Below are 19807 nucleotides of genomic sequence, written 5' to 3' on the forward strand. Positions count from 1 at the left end.
AGGTACTGCAGCAGAGCTGAGTAGTTGTGCTGCTTCTTGCTCAGGCTATGATAATTTGCAGGTAATTAACACAGTCCTGCATCATATGTAGAAATAGGTGAAGTGTTTCTCGAAAAGGGGTACTTATGTTTGTCAGAACCATTTGGTATGGGGCACATATAATTATGGGACAGCAGAGAGGCTTTGTCACTTGCATTCATCTTTCCTTGAGTCACTTTCTTGACTGCTTGTAGCCATAATCATTTTCTGAAGTACACAGCAGAGACTGAGCGTAGCAGTATAATAGGTGGTGAGTAACCAGGATTTCGGCAAAAGAGTTTAGGGGAAAAGGCCCTTGAAGAAGGGTGTAAGCAACAGGTGTGGAAGAAGACAGTTCTCTTAGAACAAGTTGGGGGTAATAGGAAGAGCTGGACTGAGGAACAAACTGAAAGCAAGTGTAGAAATGAAAGAGAGGAAATGTGGTAGGGCATTGAGGTTGAGAAGGGAGAGGTTCAACAAGAGGATGACAGGAAAGAAAGGAGATGAACAATAGAAGCTTAGTGGATGAGTAGAAGCTGTAGAACATAAACACATGATTGTTCGACAAATCAGATAACCTGGAACTGATCCATTTAGTTTTGAACTTCGATATTCTGTTGCTGGCATAAGGCTAGGAGGAATCTCCGTCACAGTGATGACTGGCACAGTGAGCTTCTGGGGGAATTTCTTTAATTAACAAATGAGAGAATGGGATTTCCCTATGTAATTATAACCTTAGCACTAAAGCGCATTGATGTACAGTGTATATTACAGAAATGGTAGAAAATAAGATTGGGTGGGACCCTAAGGCTTACTTTGTCCGTTCTGTTGACCAAAGATCTTAACTGAATACACTGTGCCTGGCAGATACTTATTCAGCTTGTTCTTACAAATTTCCGGGAGTTAGAATTCCATCACTACCCTCAGCAATCTGTTCTACTGTGCTTTCTCAGAGATACTCGTTCTGGATGCTCAATCCAAATTTTCTGCTCTAGCAATTTCAAGCCTTTTGTTCCTTGTCCTGAGCATAGTGGTAGAGAAAATAATTTACTCTTCTAATCTCTGTAGCTACTTTTTACAGAGTGCCCCTCTTCCAATAGCAAACTCTTTACTACTATGTTTTCCCCCTTTGTTGTTGCTTACTCAGATGTAAATGTTGTCCCACACCCCTAGCAAAATGTTTTTAAACCATTCTTCAAAAGTACGTGTTTTAATCACCTTTAATCATTTGGTTACTTTCTCATGTGATTTCAGACTTGGAGTCTGAAGGGTAGCTAGCAGTGCATTCATTATTTTTTCAAAAGGTATTTCTCTGTCCTTTGTAGAAAAGACCATCACTGCCTTTGGTGATGACAAGGTGCCTTTCAACATAAAAACATAAAATATGCCTCGTATTTCAGTTTTCATGCTCCAGAATAAGTATATAAAACAGCTATTTCATCATCTTTCATTGGATATGTGGGAGGCTGTTAACTTTATTGCACATTTAATACATAACCTCTTCAAAAATGTTGTTCTTCTTGCGTTTGCTTTGTTGGTTTGGTTTGTTTTTTTTCCTTCTCTTCTATATCTTAATATAGAAGGAAGGTATGAGACTGCCTGTTTATTCCCCAACAGAAAAAAATTGTGTGGAGTTTCTTATAATACTTGTAGTTTGCTGCTGTGACAGTGGAACTGTTTTCTGTGAGGTGGTCTCCAGCTAGAAAGCCTATCCTTACATACAAAGCCATTATTGAAAATTCTCAGTATTACTCTTGCTAGACCATAGTATGATATATAAAAGAATTATTACCATTTTAATGCTCAACCAGATTTGGACTACAAATCACCCTAGCAGTTGTGTGATCATGCATTGCTTCAGCTACATGGTGAAATCTGTAAGTCATTAAAGGAAAACTGCAGGTTTTTTTCTTCTGAAAACATAACTTCTTTGTAACATTGAATGTAATATATTGGGTCACATCTGCTAAAAGATTATTACACTGGAAGGAGGCAATGGATAATTTATTAAAATATCCCTGCAGAGAGATAGCAGGCTGTCTGGTTAATATAGAGGAATGCTTGATGGTTGCACTGAAAGCTCCCTGGTGAATCCTTTAACGTAGGAGTAGAATGGAAGATGAAAATGATTGCTCATTATATAATGTTTGCTGTGTTATATTGGTGCCTAGCAGCTGAATAATATTTATGTTAACAGCTCCTTTCCAGCTTTTCATATTGATCTCCTGCTGCTCTAGAGCTGATATATAATTGCACTGAAAATGGGAAAATAATACATTTTTTTGTAATGGAGGGTTGCAAAAAGGTTCTTCCAATGCATCACTGAAATTAGGTATGGGGGGGAAAGATGTCATAGCTTTGTGCCACAGACTTAAAAGATTTTCATTCTCTTTTTCTTCTGAGCTGTTTCTGTCTCATTTCCTCGTAATGTCAAAGGAATTGTGGAAACAGTGTCCCATAGGCAGTAGGAGTTTCTTGGTGGGTGGAAAAACACCTTTCCTTTGCCTCAGGGGAGCCTCACTGGTGCTGTGCTTACTGAGTTCGAGGACCAAATGGCTCTTTGTCTTTCCATGAATAGTGGAAGTTACAAAGCTGACAGGTAGCTTTCCTATGTTACTGAATGCACAGCTTCTTAGCTAAAGATTTTCATTCATGCTATAAAAGCTGAGAATTGACATATTAATTGTGACTTACATAATTTCTTTTATGTACAGCCTCCTACTTGGAGACCAGGAGGAAACCAAGTGTTTTGTGCTGATGTCCAGCTGGAAGCTCCCCAGATCATGTATCCACAGGAACTGACATGCCTTAGTTTTCCTGCCAACAAGAAATGACACTTTCACAGTGTCAGGAGCTGTGAGCTCAACCAACCTAAAAGCCCTCAGGGACACTTGCTTTTTATTGGCTCTCTGGGCTGATGCATCTGTGTTCATCCACACCTACCGTTGAGCAAGCCGGACCTTAGAAGTAGCAATGGTTTCTTGGAAAACTGAGCTGGTATATTTTTAGCAAAAGACAAAAAAAAAAATAAAATCACAAAACCACACAAACAGATTTTATTTTTCAGGCCCAGTGCTATTATGTTAGGAACTTCCGACCATACCTGTCAGTCACTGTGGACTCAAGGTCTGGGGTGGAGGGATACTTGCTGTCATGATAAGAGATGTTTCTATGGGTTTTGCTGGATTCAAGGGGTATGAACACTTGGAACAGAGCCAGTGAAGTACTCCATAGTCATTGTCAGTGACTTGAATGAAGGGTTAGAATACCTCCTCAGCAAGCTTGCTGGCAATATGAAACTGGGAGGAGTGGCTGATACCCAGAGTGCTGTGCTGTTGTTCAGAAGGATCTAGACAGGCTGGAGAGATGGGCAGAGACGAACTTTTGAAATTCAACAAAGGCAAGTGCAGGGTCCTGCACCTGGGCAGGACAAACCCCATGTACCAGTACAGGCTGGGACCTGACCTGCTGGAAAGTAGCTCTGCAGAGAGAGACCTGGGGGTCATGGTAGACAGCAAGTAGTCTATGAGCCAGCAATGCAGCCTTGTGGCCAAGAAGGCCGGTGGGCTGCTTTAGGAAGAGATTGCCAGCAGGTCAAGGGAGGTGATTCTCCCTTCTCTACTCAGCCCTGGTGAGGCCTCATCTGGAGTGCTGTGTCCAGTTCTGGGTTACCCAGTACAATGTTGCTCCTGGAACAAGTCCAGTGAAGGGCTGTTAGAACTGTGAAGATTTTGGAATATCACTCCAATGAAGAAAGGCTGCGGGAGCTGAGCCTGTTCAGCCTAGGGAAGAGAAGGCTTGGGGGGGATCTGGTCAATATATTTGAGTGTCTGAAGGGAGGGTGTCAACAGGGCGAGACTCTTCTTGGTGGTGCCAGGTGATAGGACCAGACGCAACAGGTGAAAGTAAAACATGGGAAGTTCCAACTGGACACAAGGAAGAAATTCTTTACTGTGAGGATGACTGAGCACTGGAATAGGTTGCCCAGAATAGGTTGTCATGTCTTCTTCTCTGGAGATATTCAAGAGCTGTTTTGACACAATCCCGAGTAATGTGCTCTCAGTGTCCCTGCTTGAACAGGGAGTTTGGACTAGGTGACCCCCAGTAGTTCCTTCCAGCCTCAACCACTCATGAAAATGCAGTAAAGACATCAATTTCCTATGAAATAGATGATATTAAAGTAAGACACAGCAAGACTGGAATCAACCACAGATTGAAAAGCATTTGTACTGTATTATCTGTGGATGATGAATAAAGGACATTAAAGCCATCTATATTATTATATTGGGGGGAAGAAAGAAAAGAAAAGAAGGATCAAAGAAAGCATCTCTTTGGTCAGTTCAGCATCATGATAACTAAATTCCTGAAGTATTTAGGGAAGCAAAACCAATATATTAAAGTGTGCTATTTGGTAGTTTATCTTGAAAAAGGAGTAAAACCCTGTATGCCAGGAGGTTTTTTCTTTCTAAACTTCTTGGTAGCTAATGCCTTGGAAAATTACAGTAATTTCTGCTATAAGAAGGATCAACAGGGATATAATAATCTTTATGCACTGCTTCTTTAGTACCTTTCCTTTATAGATCTTAACACATTTTTATATTTTATGCTTCATATAACCTTTGTGAATAAGTAAATGGAATTTAGTAGGATAACTTCAATCCTGCTTAAATTGTATTTACCCCCTGCCCCTGAAAAGCAATAGCATCTATATAACTGATGCAGAGCAGTTTATACAGGTAATGTAAAAACCTCTCTTCATGCAGAGCTGTTTGAATTCAATGTTGATAATGACAGTAAAGTCTTACACAGAAAGAACCACAGGTACCCAAGTTGATGGTTGTTTTTGTTTTGTGTTTTGGTGTTTTGTTTTCACCTGGTACGGAAGCATCTCGGACTCATGAGATCCTCTAGTCTTGGATGCGGTTAGCATTGGTTTAGCAGTAGCTAAGTGCCATGGTTTAAGCCCAGCCAGTAACTCAGAACCATGCAGCCACTCGCTCAGTCCCCCTGTTCTTCCTCCTCCTGCTCCCAGAGGGATGGGAGGAGAATGAAAAGAATGTAACTCCCACAGGTTGAGATAAGAACAGTCCAGTAACTAAGGTATAACACAAACCACTGCTGCTACCACCAATAATAATAATGATAAGGGAAGTAACAAGGGAAGAGAATACAACTGCTCACCATCTGCCGACCAATACCCAGCCCGACCTGAGCCGCTATCTGGGTCTTCCAGGTAACTGCCCTCAGTTTATATAATGAGCATGACGTGCTGTGGTATGGAATACCTCTTTGGCTAGCCTGGGTCAGGTGTCCTGTCTCTGCTTCCTCCCGGCTTCCCCTCGTCCCTGACAGAGCATGAGAGTGATAAAGTCCTTGGTCAGAGTAAACTTTACTGAGCAGCAACTAAAAACATCGGTGTTATCAGCACTGTTCCCAGGCTGAAAGTCAAAAACCCAGCACTGCACCAGCTACTGAGGAGGAGAAAAATGACTTCTACTGCTGAACCCAGGACAGTATCCACCCCTTATTCCATACCATTCACGTCATGCTGAGATCTCACATTTTTCAGTATACCATCAGTATACCATCTTGTCTTATATATATATGTATATACATATATATATATATATACACACACACACACATACGCACAGAAAGTGAGAGAGATATCTTTCCTTAGTGCATGGACCAATCCCTATAAAGCTGTCGAATTCATCCAGTCCATGATGTTGGGCTGCATCTCTTGTAACAGTCTTTCAGAGCAGGAGAGACGGTGTGCAGTATTGGATTGTTGCCTGCTGATGACACCATGGAACTCATCTGGTCACTGCTGAGCTCATTTGGTTTCATCAAAGTTCATTCTTTGTTGGGTTGATGGTTGAAGGGAAGTCAGGGCCAGTCGCTGGTGACCTGAGGACATCTAGTTGGTGGGCTGTAAAAGTGTTACATAGCAGGTAACAGCATACAATTGAGTTCATTGGCTGTTTTCCCCTAAAATCAAATCCCCTTGAGGTACACATTGGACTTCCCCATCTTACTGCATTATCTACCAAGTATATCCAGGTCCCTGAGCAAAATCAATCCCACGAGTGAGTTTGCCTTTCACTGAAGCAGGAATAACCCAGACTGTCTTCCCCAACAAATTCTTTATGTGCACCACAGGAACTTTGTCCCCCTCTACAATATGTAAAAGTTCTGACTGGGCTGGGCCAGCCCTGTTGGCAGATCCTCTGGTGTTGACCAACCAGGTGGCCTTTGGTAAGTGTGTATCCCAATGCTTGAAAGTTCCCCCACCCATTGCTCTCAGTGTAGTTTTTAACAGCCCATTGTACCGTTCGATTTTCCCAGAGGCTGGTGCATGGTAGGGGATGTGATATACCCACTCAATGCCATGCTCTTTGGCCCAAGTGTCTATAAGGTTATTCCAGAAATGAGTCCCATTGTCTGACTCAATTCTCTCTGGGGTGCCGTGTCACCACAAAATCTGTTTCTCAAGGCCCAGGATGGTGTTCCGGGCAGTGGCATGGGGCACGGCGTATGTTTCCAGCCACCCGGTGGTTGCTTCCGCCATGGTAAGCACATGGCGCTTGCCTTGGCGGGTTGGTGGCAGTGTGATATAGTCAATCTGCCAGGCCTCCCCATATTTATACTTCAACCATCGTCCTCCATACAAAAGAGGCTTTAACCGCTTGGCTTGTTTAATTGCAGCACGTTTCACAGTCATAAATAACCTGGGCAATAGTGTTCATTGTTTAGTTCACCCCTCGATCACAAGCCCATCTATATGTTGCATCTCTGCCCTGATGGCCTGAAGTGTCATGGGCCCTCTGGGTTCAAAATAGTTCACCCTTACATTATCAGTCTAAGTCTACCTGAGCCACTTCCATCGTAGCAGCTTTATCTGCTTGTTAGTTGTTCTGGTGTTCCTCAGCGGTCTGACTCTTGGGTACATGAGCATTTATACAGCATACCTTCACCACCAGGTTCTGCACCTGGGCAGCAATATCTTTCCACAGTGCAGCAGCCTAGATGGGTTTACCTCTGCGTTGCCAGTTGCTCTGCTTCCATTGCTGCAACCACCCCCACAAGGCATTTGCCACCATCCATGAGTTAGTATAGAGCTAAAGTACTGGCCACTTTTCTTGTTCAGCAATGTCCAAGGCCAGCTGGATGGCTTTCACCTTGGCAAACTGACTCAATTCAACCTCTGCTTCAGCAGTTTCTGCAAGTTGTTGTCGGAGTCCCCATCTCTGATGCTTCCAAAGCACTGGAGAGGCCCACTGGACTAGATGCTTGCCCATACGATCCCCCACACCCTGCAGCTCATGACTGTCCAGCCTCGGGGAAAATCTCTTGGTGATCTCCCTATATTGTTGTTTAACCCTAGACAATACCCAAGCCAGACACTAATTAACTTTCAAGATCAGATGTAGTAGGGTGTTCTCAGGATGGGATGGCCATGGGTAAAACGTAGAAAGCATATGCAGCAGTAAGCTGGTTCCCAGCAAAAGGAACAGGATGCTTTCAAGGGCATTGAAAGGATATTCAAGATCTGTTAACTTTTCCAAAATCTACTACTACTGTAAATAGCCTGGTGGGGGAGCAGAGGGTGTGAGGGAATGTCTCCTCCAAAGGTTTATCCCCTGAGGGAAGGAAAAAGAAAGATACGTAATTGTTAAAAATTCCCATTACATGCGTCCCATAGTATAGAGGTGATGACCACACTGAGGACGCATACCAGGCCAGTTTTGTGATCAATTATTCTATTGTATTACAAGTCATTGCATGAAGTTCAGCGAAACAATAACCTTAGCCCAGGCCCCCCAGCTGATAAACACTGAAACAGCAAATAATGGCTGTAAGTAAGGTACGACATGCTGAAACTCTTAAGAATCAAGAGCAACAACTTTAGGAGCCTATAAATCAGCATTGCGATGAGTGGCTATTAATCCGAAACAGTTAATGCGTATCATAAATAAGATCTGTCGGTATATCTCAACCCTTTGAGCCCCACGTTGGGCGTCACAAAGAACTGTTGTGGTTTAAGCCCAGCCAGTAACCACAAAGCCGCTTGCTCACAAGAAGGATCTTCTTGGTCCGAAGGTTGTTTGCTTTCTAGCAGTGGTGTCATTGACACTACCATGGGTGGATCGTTGTCTCAGTCTTCCAGCTCACTTGTTATCTGTTGCGGTTTGTTGTTTAATGATTGATCTGCTTTGTTCCATTTCTCTGGATCAAATTCTTTCTTCATCTTTCCAGAGATTTGGTTTTTGCCCAGTCCATTAGACCCATGGCATCTAATGCTTGGGCTGGTAACTGCACTCCCATTCCTATTTTTCCCATCTTTGAAAGTAACATTTCTGCTCTTCTGTCCTGGTCTCTGAATATGAGCGGTGTTGGGAGGGATGGGGAGGAGAATCAAAAGAATGTAACTCCCATGGGTTGAGATAGGAACAGTGCAGTAACTAAAGTATAACACAAACTGCTACTGCTACCACCAGTAATAATAATAATGGTAAGGGAAATAACAAGGGAAGAGAATACAACCGCTCACCACCCACTGACTGATACCCTGCCCAACCCGAGCAGCGATCTGGGTCTTCCAGGTAACTGCCCCCAGTTTATATAGTGGGCATGACGTGTTATGGTATGGAATACCTCTTTGGCTAGCTTGGGTCAGGTGTCCTGTCTCTGCTTCATCTCAGCTTCCCCTCCTCCCTGGCAGAGCATGAGGCTCAGAAAGTCCTTGATCGGAGTAACCGTTACTTTGTAGCAGCTGAAAACATCGGTGTTATCAGCGCTGTTCCCGGGCTGAAGTCAAAACCCCAGCACTGCACCAGCTACTGAGAAGGAGAAAAATGACTGCTATTGCTGAACCCAGGACATTTAAGGCATTGGTTTTTCTCTGGGGTTTGAAGTAGCTGAAATGATCTGCCTGCCTCAAGCTCTGTGTATCATCAGAGTCTCAGGGAGAAAGTACCATTTAATGAATCATGAGCACAGCTTCTAGTAGCATGTGGGTGGCTCTTGTCATTCCTGAAGCGTGCACCCAAGGACTTGGGAAGCAGAATAAAACATGGCTAGTTACAAGACCTTGTTATCCAAAATACTTGCTTACAGCACTGAAGCAGTCTGTGATCTGAAGCTGTATGGTGTTTGGGTTCAACTTTACACATATCAGTTAAAGCATTCCCTGTTTAAACTTCTACAAAGAAAATAATTTTACCTCTTTTCATGCTGTTAATGACTTCTTTTCCATACAGGGAAAAAAACAGTAATGCATAATTTAAGCAACAATATGTACTACCAATTACAGATATACATAGTTAGTAGTCACTTGAATCAGCCAATATGTATTTTCCTTACTTATGTCAGAAAAGGTTGGGTTTTTTCCTAATGAAACCGAGTTTAGCTATAGCAAATGTGGGGAAAAGCAGTTGCGTACTGTCATATCCTTCAGTAGTGTATTTGCATTTTTTTAACATCTAATCTACTTATTGTAACCAAATAGACATTGTTTAAGAGTGAACTGCTATGAAGTAAATAGCTGTTTAAATTGACACAATTTACTTCAATTTGCTTCAAATGCAGTTTACTCCAAGGCTGGTTTACTAAATACTGCTGCTCTGCTACTGTGTGGTAGCATGCTAAACTGTGGAGACTTGATCACTTCAAGAGGTCTTAATCAGGCATTTCAGCATTGAACATGTTTTCAGCAGGAAATTTGGTCTACATGACTTTTTGAGTCCCTCCTACCCTAAGTAACTATGATTTCTATAAACTCGTTTAATTGCTTTAGATGACGAAGTAGACATACATAGACACAACTTTAGAAGCTGATAATATGTCCTGGTAATTCTATTTTTCATAATACCATATAAATGTGAAAAAAATACCTGTTCTCTTAATTTTTCCATTTCAATTGTACTAATTGAAAAAAAAAAATCCTTCAATATATGAGATGAAAAATCCTTTATCAAAAACTCAACTGCAAAGTTATTCAGTTGGAATGACTGAAGATTGCTTTTTCATACAGGAATTTGTGATTGTAGTAAGTAAAAAAATCAATTTCAATTGCCTTACTTGAAAATCATGCACTTTACCAGCACAGTACTAGTCAGTAATTAAGCATTATTCTAAACAGCTGATGTGAAATATGAAAAAGGTAATGAACGGTGTGGTTTTTAAATCTCTTCTAGCTAAAAAGAAGAAGAAGCCAAAGCTCTTAAACAAGTTTGATAAGACCATTAAGGCTGAACTAGATGCTGCAGAAAAACTACGTAAAAAAGTAAGTTTTTAAATGTTTCAGTCAGGCCTGTAGACAAAAATAAATAAAATGAAAAAAACTTAGAAAAAGGGAGAATTACTTTCAGGTTAGTTTCTGCAAAATTAACTTTTTAAAATTAAACATTCAGTGCATATTTGTCCTTTAAATTTCATTTCTGCTGCATAATTTAGTTTAAATTTTTTGAAATCAAAAATGCATGTCTGTTCATGCATGTTTGCTCACCTTTAACCTTGAAAGTATTTAGCTTAACTGTTGAGTTCATCAAAAAAATGCTTAAATTAATCACAGGGAGCAGGGTTAATTTTGTCCTATCACTGTTGTCCTTTTGACTAGTCAACTGTTATCAGAGAACTTAAATAATATAAGCATGTTAATCTCTCAGTGTTCATATACTTCGTGAGCATTAGGTGCACATCTTTTTAGTAGGCACTGTTTCTGTTGCAGTTCTGTGTGTGTCCTGTGTGTCTCAGCTCCTTAGAGCATGAAGCAGATCTTCCTGCCTGTCACCAGAGGCAGCAAGGCATTAACATCAGTCAGTTTTGGTAGTTACGAATTTAAAAACTTGACTATGAAAACCAAATAAAACCCCCCAACAATAAAAACTCTTCTGTCATCTCCTCTGATAACTTCCAATTTTATTCATTATTTGAGTGTTTCAGAAAACAAGACCTTTGCAGAGATTTCTCTTTTACAGATTTGAGGTTAAATAGTGAAGCAAGGCTATGTGACTATTTGTTAGAAATGAGAGACCTTAAGTCTTTTGGATGTAAATCTTGTAAAAGCTGATATGCCTCACAGACAGTCCTGTCACATGGAGAACACCTGCAGGTCTGGAGCCTGGGTTTGACATGGCTCAAACTCATTCCCAGTACAGTACAATAAAAACTATTCTGGTTACTGCAGATGTAGGAATAGTCTTGATTTTCACTGAGTATGCATTTTTAGCTTTACTTTGCTGTCTGCGCAGCCCTGGAGTCTGTGATGAGGCTGAAGGGCTACTACATAGAGAGCACTAACCTCAGCTGTGCCACTGCTGCTGCTCTTAACTAGGCGCCTTGCTTATGTGTTAGAATACAAAAATAAAAAGCAGTTTCATGCTTCTTGTGACTTAAACAATTGGTTAATCAGAGAAAGGCACAACAGAAACTACTGATGAGCCTGTAGGGTCAGTTGGGTGACTCTGTTTTCCTGTTTTCCTGCCTGTGTCTCTTAGTGAGTTGCAGGCAATCATGCTTGTCGTGTAGGAAGCAGGATAAATTTAGTAGCAAATAAGAGATATGGAATATTTGAAGATAGCAAGACAGTTGTTTATGATAGTCTAATCATACTTATACATCTATAAGTGTTGGAAATGGCAGCAAGATGTGATGCCAAATATTGCCAAGCAGTGCGTAGCTCCCATTCAAACAGCACAGCTGGTTCTTCTCAACTTCCATCCTTAGTTGTTAGCCAGCATCAGTCATGAGACTATATCACAGTTACACTTGGAGTTTATATGAGTCAGGGAAGAGACTCGGAGCACACTGGGGTGTCCTGAGGAACACTGTTCTGCAAAACAGTATTTCCTCTAAAAGAACAGTAGTTACAATACTGTTCATCATGTGAGGTATGCAGAGAGGAAGTTTCCACATATGTCTAGAATTTCTGTTTTATTCTCTGTTACATTCTGTTTGGAATTTGTTGTTAACAATAAACCTTTACACTTTTATATACACAGGTTATTATCATTTCCAGCCAACAAAGGGAATGCAAGTAAAATAAAAACAAAACCATTAATTTTAACCATGGAAAATAGATAATATTGTTTCATAAATAATAATAACAAATTTGTCTTAAATAAGCAGAAATCCCAACAAAAATATGAATGAAAACTGTTGATTGTGTCCATCTCTTTGTTTTTATTTTGTATTTAACTGGGGGAACTGTGTTGTTATGCTGTACATCCTTCAGCATTTTTTGTAGATAAAAGTGCTGATAAATATCTTTACTTTCCAGGGAAAAGTTGAAGAAGCTCTAAGGGCCTTTGAGGCTTTAGTGAATCAGTACCCACAGAGTCCTCGAGCAAGATACGGGAAAGCACAGGTACTAAAAAAAAAAGCTATAATATTAAAAACGATAAACCTTTTTTAACAATGAAGTTCTAAACCCCAGTCAGACTTCATTTATAATGTTAGGGATGTTCCTAGGGAAAAACAGAATTATGTGATCTGTCATATTGTATCTATTTCAGGCTTCTATCCTTCTCCAATTACTTTGGGAGCTTTTGTCTAACTTTAGTGGAAAGTATTGTAAATAACACAAAAATAGGATATGTCCAGTACATTCCATGAAAACTGTCAGATGAATGGTAAGCGATACATCCAGGCTAATGTCCCAGTACAGGAACAACAGGCAGAACTTAGCTGTTATACTGTTCGCTGCAGCTGGTAAATCAACGTGCCATCTGTGGGCTAAATGCTGCTTGTTGCTTAGTGGGAGTAGAGAAGGAGACTTGGAGTTTTTATAGAGGGAGTGTTAAAAGGATAACGAACATCAGTCTATCGACTGTTTGGCTGAGTAACCATGCTGTTTGTTTTTTCACGTATTCAGTTTCAAAGTAGATGAAGGATAAAAAGTAAAGGACAGAAGTACACAAAGATTCCAGATACTTACTACAGCAGATGCAGCTAACACAGTTGAAGCTGTTTCATTAAAGTCTATGACTGATACAAGAGTGAATTTAAACAGATCAATAAGACTTTCTGCACCTGCAGAAGTGGTGCATCATATCGTGTTCTTCTAATTGACATAAGAATGAATGTAAACCAAAAAAATGAAACTATTTGGGAAAAATGCATTGAACATATGAAAATGCCTGCATTTGTATAAACAATGCAAACTAAAGCTTTAAAAAATTAGCATTTGAGGTACAGTCTTACTTTTTTCAGCTACAGAAACAAATTACGAAAATGCCGTACCACAGGTGAAAACAGTTGTAGCTTCCATTAGCTTCACCAAAGCTGTAATTTCACAGTAGAGATCTCATATACCCTTTGGTCTGCTCCTGAACTTGAACAAATCTAAGTTCTGAAAGACTTGTAGGGTAGATATCCTGTCAACATATGCAAAAGTAAAGTCAACTCCTAATTAGTTTTCTAAAAAATGTATATATAAATTAGTGTCAGAATATATGAAAGAAATATTTGTTTGTGTGTTTTGATCTTTGTCTTGTTGCCAGTGTGAGGCTTAGCATACGAATAATCCGTAGTCACCCATTTGCATGTCTTCTATATTATAAAAGCAGATTGCTTCCTCTATTTTCAAAAGCAGAAATTATGAATTCTATGAATAGCCAAAATTCCATGTTAATGTATGTTTTAGGTGCAAAATTTCTTATGCTTTCAAACAGTCCATAGGAAACAAGAAATAACAGTAATTCTGATCTACCATACCATAAAGCACAACCAATAAAGTTTTTCATTGTTATGCCAAAATTATAAAGATTAAAGGCAATTCTAAAATTATTCCCATAATCTTAACAATTGTATAGTTTGCCTTTTAAGAAGACAATGTTATTTTTAAGCCTGATGGATTATTTTGTGATTCTTTCTAGTCTGAAGATGACTTAGCTGAGAAAATGAGAAGTAATGAGATGCTGCAAAAAGCTATCAACACCTACGATGAAGTGGTTAGTCTGCCAAATGTCCCTTCAGATCTGATAAAACTCAGCTTGAAAAGAGAAGCAGACAGGCAGCAGTTTCTTGGTAAGATTCAAGAGTGGTGTGAATGTTTTGGAAGTTGTGCAGCAAGACTTTCAGAAGATCACCAAGGATTTGTAAGTGCCGATTACTCTGAAATTTTGATAGGATTTGTGATCCTAAGCTCTTAAATGCTTACGAAAAATATTTTAAGATTCTTTAAATGTTTTCTAGGAAGTAATGTCTGTAGTTGCTTGTGTGGTGATAGTGCCTGTGGACAGCAGTTCACTGGGTGCTCTGAGAAGCTATGATGGGAGGTAGTCAAAAAACCTTTACTGACAGAGAAAGAAGAAAATAATCTTCTTTTTCTACTGAAGCTGAGAGAACTCATGAGGAAATTAATGGTTTACACAGAGTAAACATACCCAGAGTAAACTTTCATTGAACGGGAAGACTAATGAAATTGAACTCAGGGGATAACATCTGGAAGTTTAGATCTCAATTCTGGGTTGCACGAGAAGTGCTGAATAGACTATGAGGCACAGTCAACTTTGCAGAAAAGAGTTCTGTTCCGATCAGTGGGATTTTGTTATCAACTTGTTTTGATCTTGCTGTTCCTCAAGAAGACCTTACCTAGGAAGTTGAGGAACATACTTGATTTTAAGTGTGTAAAGCACAGTTAATGCCATAATGGAAATATGCTAGAACTATTGCGTAACACTAAAAATGCTTTTAATTGTGTAATCAATTAAGATTACATTTATTTTCATATGTTTACCTAATTTTTTGAGCACTCTGAAATCTGTGTGTGAAAGAGCAGCCGAAGCTTCAATAATGTTGAACTGCTACACTGTGAGCAGTTCTCCACTAGAGGTTACCATAACACTGCGTGATATGCCTTTGCACTGCTTTCCTGACATACTCCCTATATGACTGCACCCGCAGTGACAACCAAGCAGCTGAATCTGCTCCTATCTGCACAAGGGTTTTTTCAAGTTCTGCTTCTTGATCATTAGTGAAAATGCAACACCTGGCTCTGATTTATGTTTTCTTAGATGTTGTGTAAGCATCTTGCTACTGTTACCTGTATATGTAATTGAGTCTTCTTCAATCAAATTAGGTCGCATGAGGGGTTCCCTGGTTACTCTGCAGAAATTAGTTCAGCTGTTTCCCAGTGACACTTCGTTCAAGAATGATCTTGGTGTTGGTTACCTCTTGATAGGAGATAACAGCAATGCCAAGAAAGTATATGAAGAGGTGAGTTTCTATTCTAGCCAAGGAAAAATATCATTTACATTCATATGTTCATTCTAAAGACTGCTTGCTTTTAACTTTTTCAGTTGTTAGACATTTTGCATGTCAGGTTTTGAAAGGTTAATATAGATACACAATTTGTTGGTTTCCTGGGGTTTTATTTAGTGCCATTTTAAAATGTCTTCTAATCAGATTTCCTGATACTGTCATGCTACATGTTTTTCCTCATAGAGAAATGCAGATGATTTTCATATGCTTAATAATATTTGATTTCTTATACCTTGTGGTAGCAAGGTTTGGAATATATTGACAACACAGATGTAATGTATAGTATTAAAAAAAAATCTTAGATGTGGAAAGCAGAAGAAAGTGTGTTTCATTACAGAAACATTCTGTCTAATTACATGATGCAGTATTTCAGAGCTCACACAGCATTTAACCTTTGTTTTTTCACGAGTTTTGTAGGGAGCCTAAATTCTGTTTTTCTTTCCTGATGCTTGTAGTTTGGACAGTTCATTGGATTTATATTCCCATCTTACACTATGGTTTTTGAGCTGGGGAAACTTCACTGCCAGGAAGGGCCACCCTGCTCTGTTATCTGGAAACCCTGTTAACATCTAGAAACTTTGACAGATATGGAGCTTGATGTCACTGGTAGAGCACAAGCTGTCAACGGCTGATCAAAGATGATGGCACACTTGCTGCAGCACTCATTAGTACAGGCATGGTACTGTAATTGACTGGTTATATAGACCAAAGATAAGTCAGCATCATTAGTACCACCTTCTGAGAATATAAGCCTAGTTTTCCATCCCCTACATCAAGTCTGAGGGGATTCTCATCTCAGGTAGTTTCTCAGAGAAGAAGAGGATGTTTGGCCACATGGTTGGAAGCAGAAGCCAAACCCTGATAATGCCATTTTTTTTTCTTCAAGCTCCTCTGGTAGTCTCAGATGTTGCCAGAATAGTGTTTGCTTTGCTCCTTTGGCTACTTTGTAAGTCCCTCCATAAAACATTTCTGTGTGATAATCTTTGGCCTGCTGTCAGAATTTCTCAGAGGATTGGAAGTATCAGCTTTTAAAGATAGACTATATTAACAGAACCTGCTTCTTAAGCTGCAAGGAACTTCAAAACCATACTCCTTTTGAGCAAGATTTTCCTTTGCAAGTTTCCACTATTTTGCTGCAAACAATATAGTTACTAGAATTTCTCAGTATAGATAAACACAGGGCTTTTTATAAGTGTAAGAATGTAATGAGTTTGCTATATAATTACTTTGATAGCAAGTTTTATATACTTCCGAACTGCTCTGATTAAGAACAGGTATGCAAAATAAGAACTAGTCTGCTTTTAATATGTTCTTTTCCATGCTTCCGTGGCCTTTATCCAATGTAATTACTCTGTTTTGCAGTTCACTAACCACTGAAATAGTATAGATCATAGTGATGTTCTGTCCTTGTAAAAGAGAAACAAATAAATACCTTTTAAAAGGAGTTGGATTTATTGTATTTAAAAATCATTCTGGCTATTCCTCAGGCTGATTTCCAACACAGGAATGTCTTTTTTTTTCTTTCTTGTAGTTCAGGATAAATTTACGTGAAGAATTTTAAGAAAGGAGACATAGCCAAAGAAACAGAAAGAAGCTCATGTGTACCTGCTTTTATTCTTGATTATGCTGAAGGCTTCTTACATGATTTTGGGCAGATTGCTCAGGGGCTGTATGGTCTTCTCTTGACAGCTTCACTTAGCTGTTGCAGTACATGTTTAGAAAGTGATTGATATGTTGTTTGGAGCTCCAACCATAGTTACTCAAGTTCTCTGTATAGTCAATAAAGAGAAGGACAAGCAGTGAAGGGTCATTATGGGGGCTTTCAGGAGACATCTTCCTCTTCACATGATTTTTTTAAAAACCAGGGAAATTTCTGTAGTGCAGCTGAATCGTTCTCACTAGTGTAGGACAAGTTAGACTTTTGATAGAAAAACATAAGAGAGCACAGACGAAAGCAGGAATTCAATGTTGCAGAGTAGATGCCTCCAGTATTTATAAATCCTGGGTTCTGGTGCCCACTGTAAGGACGGTTCTACATTTTATGCAAGTATTCTTTAATGAAGAAGTCATGGACATCTAGAAAGAGAGAGCAGAGCACAGGACTCATCATCAAGAAAACACATCCCTTGTTTGACTAAAGGCTCAGCTTTCTGTTGATTTCCTTCTGGTTCCATTCCTCATGGATGTCTAACTTCTTGTGCACGTGGTACTTGTTTCTGCTCCTCAGGCAAGTTCCCAAGTAGTTTAACACTCTTCTGTGCAGGAGAATCTGGACTCCAAATTTCCCATTTCCTGGGAAACTGCTAGATTCCTGGGCAAAATGTACCAGTTTCATCCTTTGCTTCCTGCTGTAACATTTTGATCTTAATTCAGTGTAAACATGGGCTGAGCACACACAGCTAGCTGGACCCTTCATGAGCACTGTCCCCTACATTGAGATATACCATTTCAGACCAGACTAACTCCAGCTTGCATCATCTCCAAGGAACTGGAATAGATGCGCACCAAATCCTAGTGAATGAAACTTTCTTCTTTACATTTAATAGCCAGTTTACTTCTTTTCCATTCAATTATTATTTTCCATTCCAAATCTGTTATGTTCTAGCAGAAGTTGAAGTATTGTAATCACATTTTTATTTCAAAACTCTAAATATGTGCCTTCCTTTAGCTGCGGAAGTGATGTGTATAAACACCGCACCTCAGATCAAGAGAGTTTCATACTTAGAGCTATAATGTGGTATAGTCTAACACAAATACACTTTTCTAGTATGCATTTGCCAGAATTTATGCTGAACCACAGATGGAAAATGGTGTCCAGCTGGAGACAATTTCAGTTTTGCCTCTAATATTAGAGCGTTTTCTTTCAAACATTACACTTAGGGACAGGAAAACATAATGTTAAAAGTAGTCCTCCTAGAATTCAGAGCTATTTTTATTTTCAAAGAAAACATAATATTTAAAGTAGCCCTCATGGAATTTAGAGCTATTTTTGTTTTCAGGGATCTACAGATAATGATAAAATATAATGGAAGAGAATTTTATAAGACCAGTTACTCTGCTAATAGCACTTTTTCTGTCTGCCATGCTCAGGCATGTCTGCATGGCTCAGTGCAGCATTATTCAGATGTACATAAGCCAGCTCTGATTGAGCTATCTCAGGTACCAAAAGCATATTACCCAAATTAACATAGTACTTTGCCCTGGCTAATTAGCCATTGGTAGCCCCAGAGGTTAATTTCTATATTCATGATTAATATTTAATGAGCTATGAGCAGTTTAGTAAAACTTATTTCTAAACATAATTAATATTGCATGCAGCAACAGCAACAGAGTAATACAATTTACATTAAATACTTCCAGTGTAATTTCTGCTGATTGTATCTCTTCACTTCTCTTTAGGGGTCTGAATGTAGATCATGCCTTAATGCAACTCGGCATAGTTTAAATGAACCGTAATACAGAAAATTCTGTTCTGTCTTAATTAATCACATAGCCTTATCCTATAGTTAAAGAAACTGCAACAAAATTATATGGCTAATAAATATTTCTGCCAGTCATTTTTTTTCACCCTGCAGGTACAGATTCTTGGATGAAAATAATTATGCACAGAATGCTGTAGTCAAAAGGCAGGAGATGTATAAGGTGGTATGCTATTCTTATACTAGGGGTCAAGCTCATCCTTACTCTGACTTGCTAGGTTCATTTTTTTCCAAATAATGTCTCATATTATGGACTTCAGATAGATTCAAAAATTGATAGATCCTTCATAGTAGCCCTTTTCTGAAAAAAAGAAAGTTAAATGCTGCTATTTTTAACTCAACATTTTATACCCACATTGTGCTGATTTTGGTTTTGCTTAGATGTGGTAGTAAGGTTTGAGAAAGCAGAGAATTTGGCCCAGAGAACTTGTTGTTTTCAATCAATTACTTTGATTGAAAGATTAGATTAGACAGTGACTGGAAAAGGCAGAGGAAAATAGCTATAATGCATGCAGACGTTTTATCCATGGCGTAAGTTTAGTAGCTTCAAAAATAGATTCAGGCAAGAGCAATTGCTCATCTGTCTGTTGTTTTGTATTTAGCAGCTGTGCTAGACATTCAGCAGGTACCAGCCTCTGTAATTCCACCAACCGCCAGGCTCTTGTGATGATCCTCACAGATCCCGATAAGACCATCCACCCTTATTTTAAGAAGAGGTGTAACAGCAGATTAACTTGACCTTGTAATTGATATCACATAGAACTACAAATAATACTGAGTATATACATCATAGAAATGTGGACCTGGAAAGTAGATCAAGACTAAGTGTCTAAGTCTTATTCAGGGTACAAAATTTTTTAGCTTAATTTAGCTTGTGAGGTCGTGGTCTTGGTCAAAGAGCGTAGCACACAACTATCATGAATGGTGTTAATTGTGTAATGTGGCATGCTGTACATCAAAAGAGAGGGTGGAGAAGGACAGACAACTAAACCAAAAAGCAATTCAGAGACTCTGGTTGTAAGGCTTTTACTTCTGAGACTTTA

The 19807-nt window shown here is 39.4% G+C and overlaps 1 protein-coding gene across 7 annotated transcripts in view; it reads left to right on the forward strand.

Moving 5' to 3' along the window:
* The window catches only part of ASPH (aspartate beta-hydroxylase), a 111514-nt gene that overhangs the window by 68617 nt on the left and 23090 nt on the right, over positions 1–19807 (forward strand). For all 7 annotated transcript variants that reach the window (XM_062633302.1, XM_062633303.1, XM_062633306.1 and 4 more), the window contains 4 exons: positions 10218–10306; positions 12302–12388; positions 13899–14049; positions 15104–15240. In XM_062633302.1, coding sequence (XP_062489286.1) covers positions 10218–10306; positions 12302–12388; positions 13899–14049; positions 15104–15240 — 464 coding nt within the window. The remainder of the gene's footprint in view (positions 1–10217; positions 10307–12301; positions 12389–13898; positions 14050–15103; positions 15241–19807) is intronic.

Source organism: Pezoporus occidentalis, unplaced genomic scaffold (assembly GCF_034315485.1).
Source record: "Pezoporus occidentalis ecotype Australia unplaced genomic scaffold, CSIRO_AGI_Poc_V1 ctg4, whole genome shotgun sequence".
Taxonomy (NCBI): domain Eukaryota; kingdom Metazoa; phylum Chordata; class Aves; order Psittaciformes; family Psittacidae; genus Pezoporus; species Pezoporus occidentalis.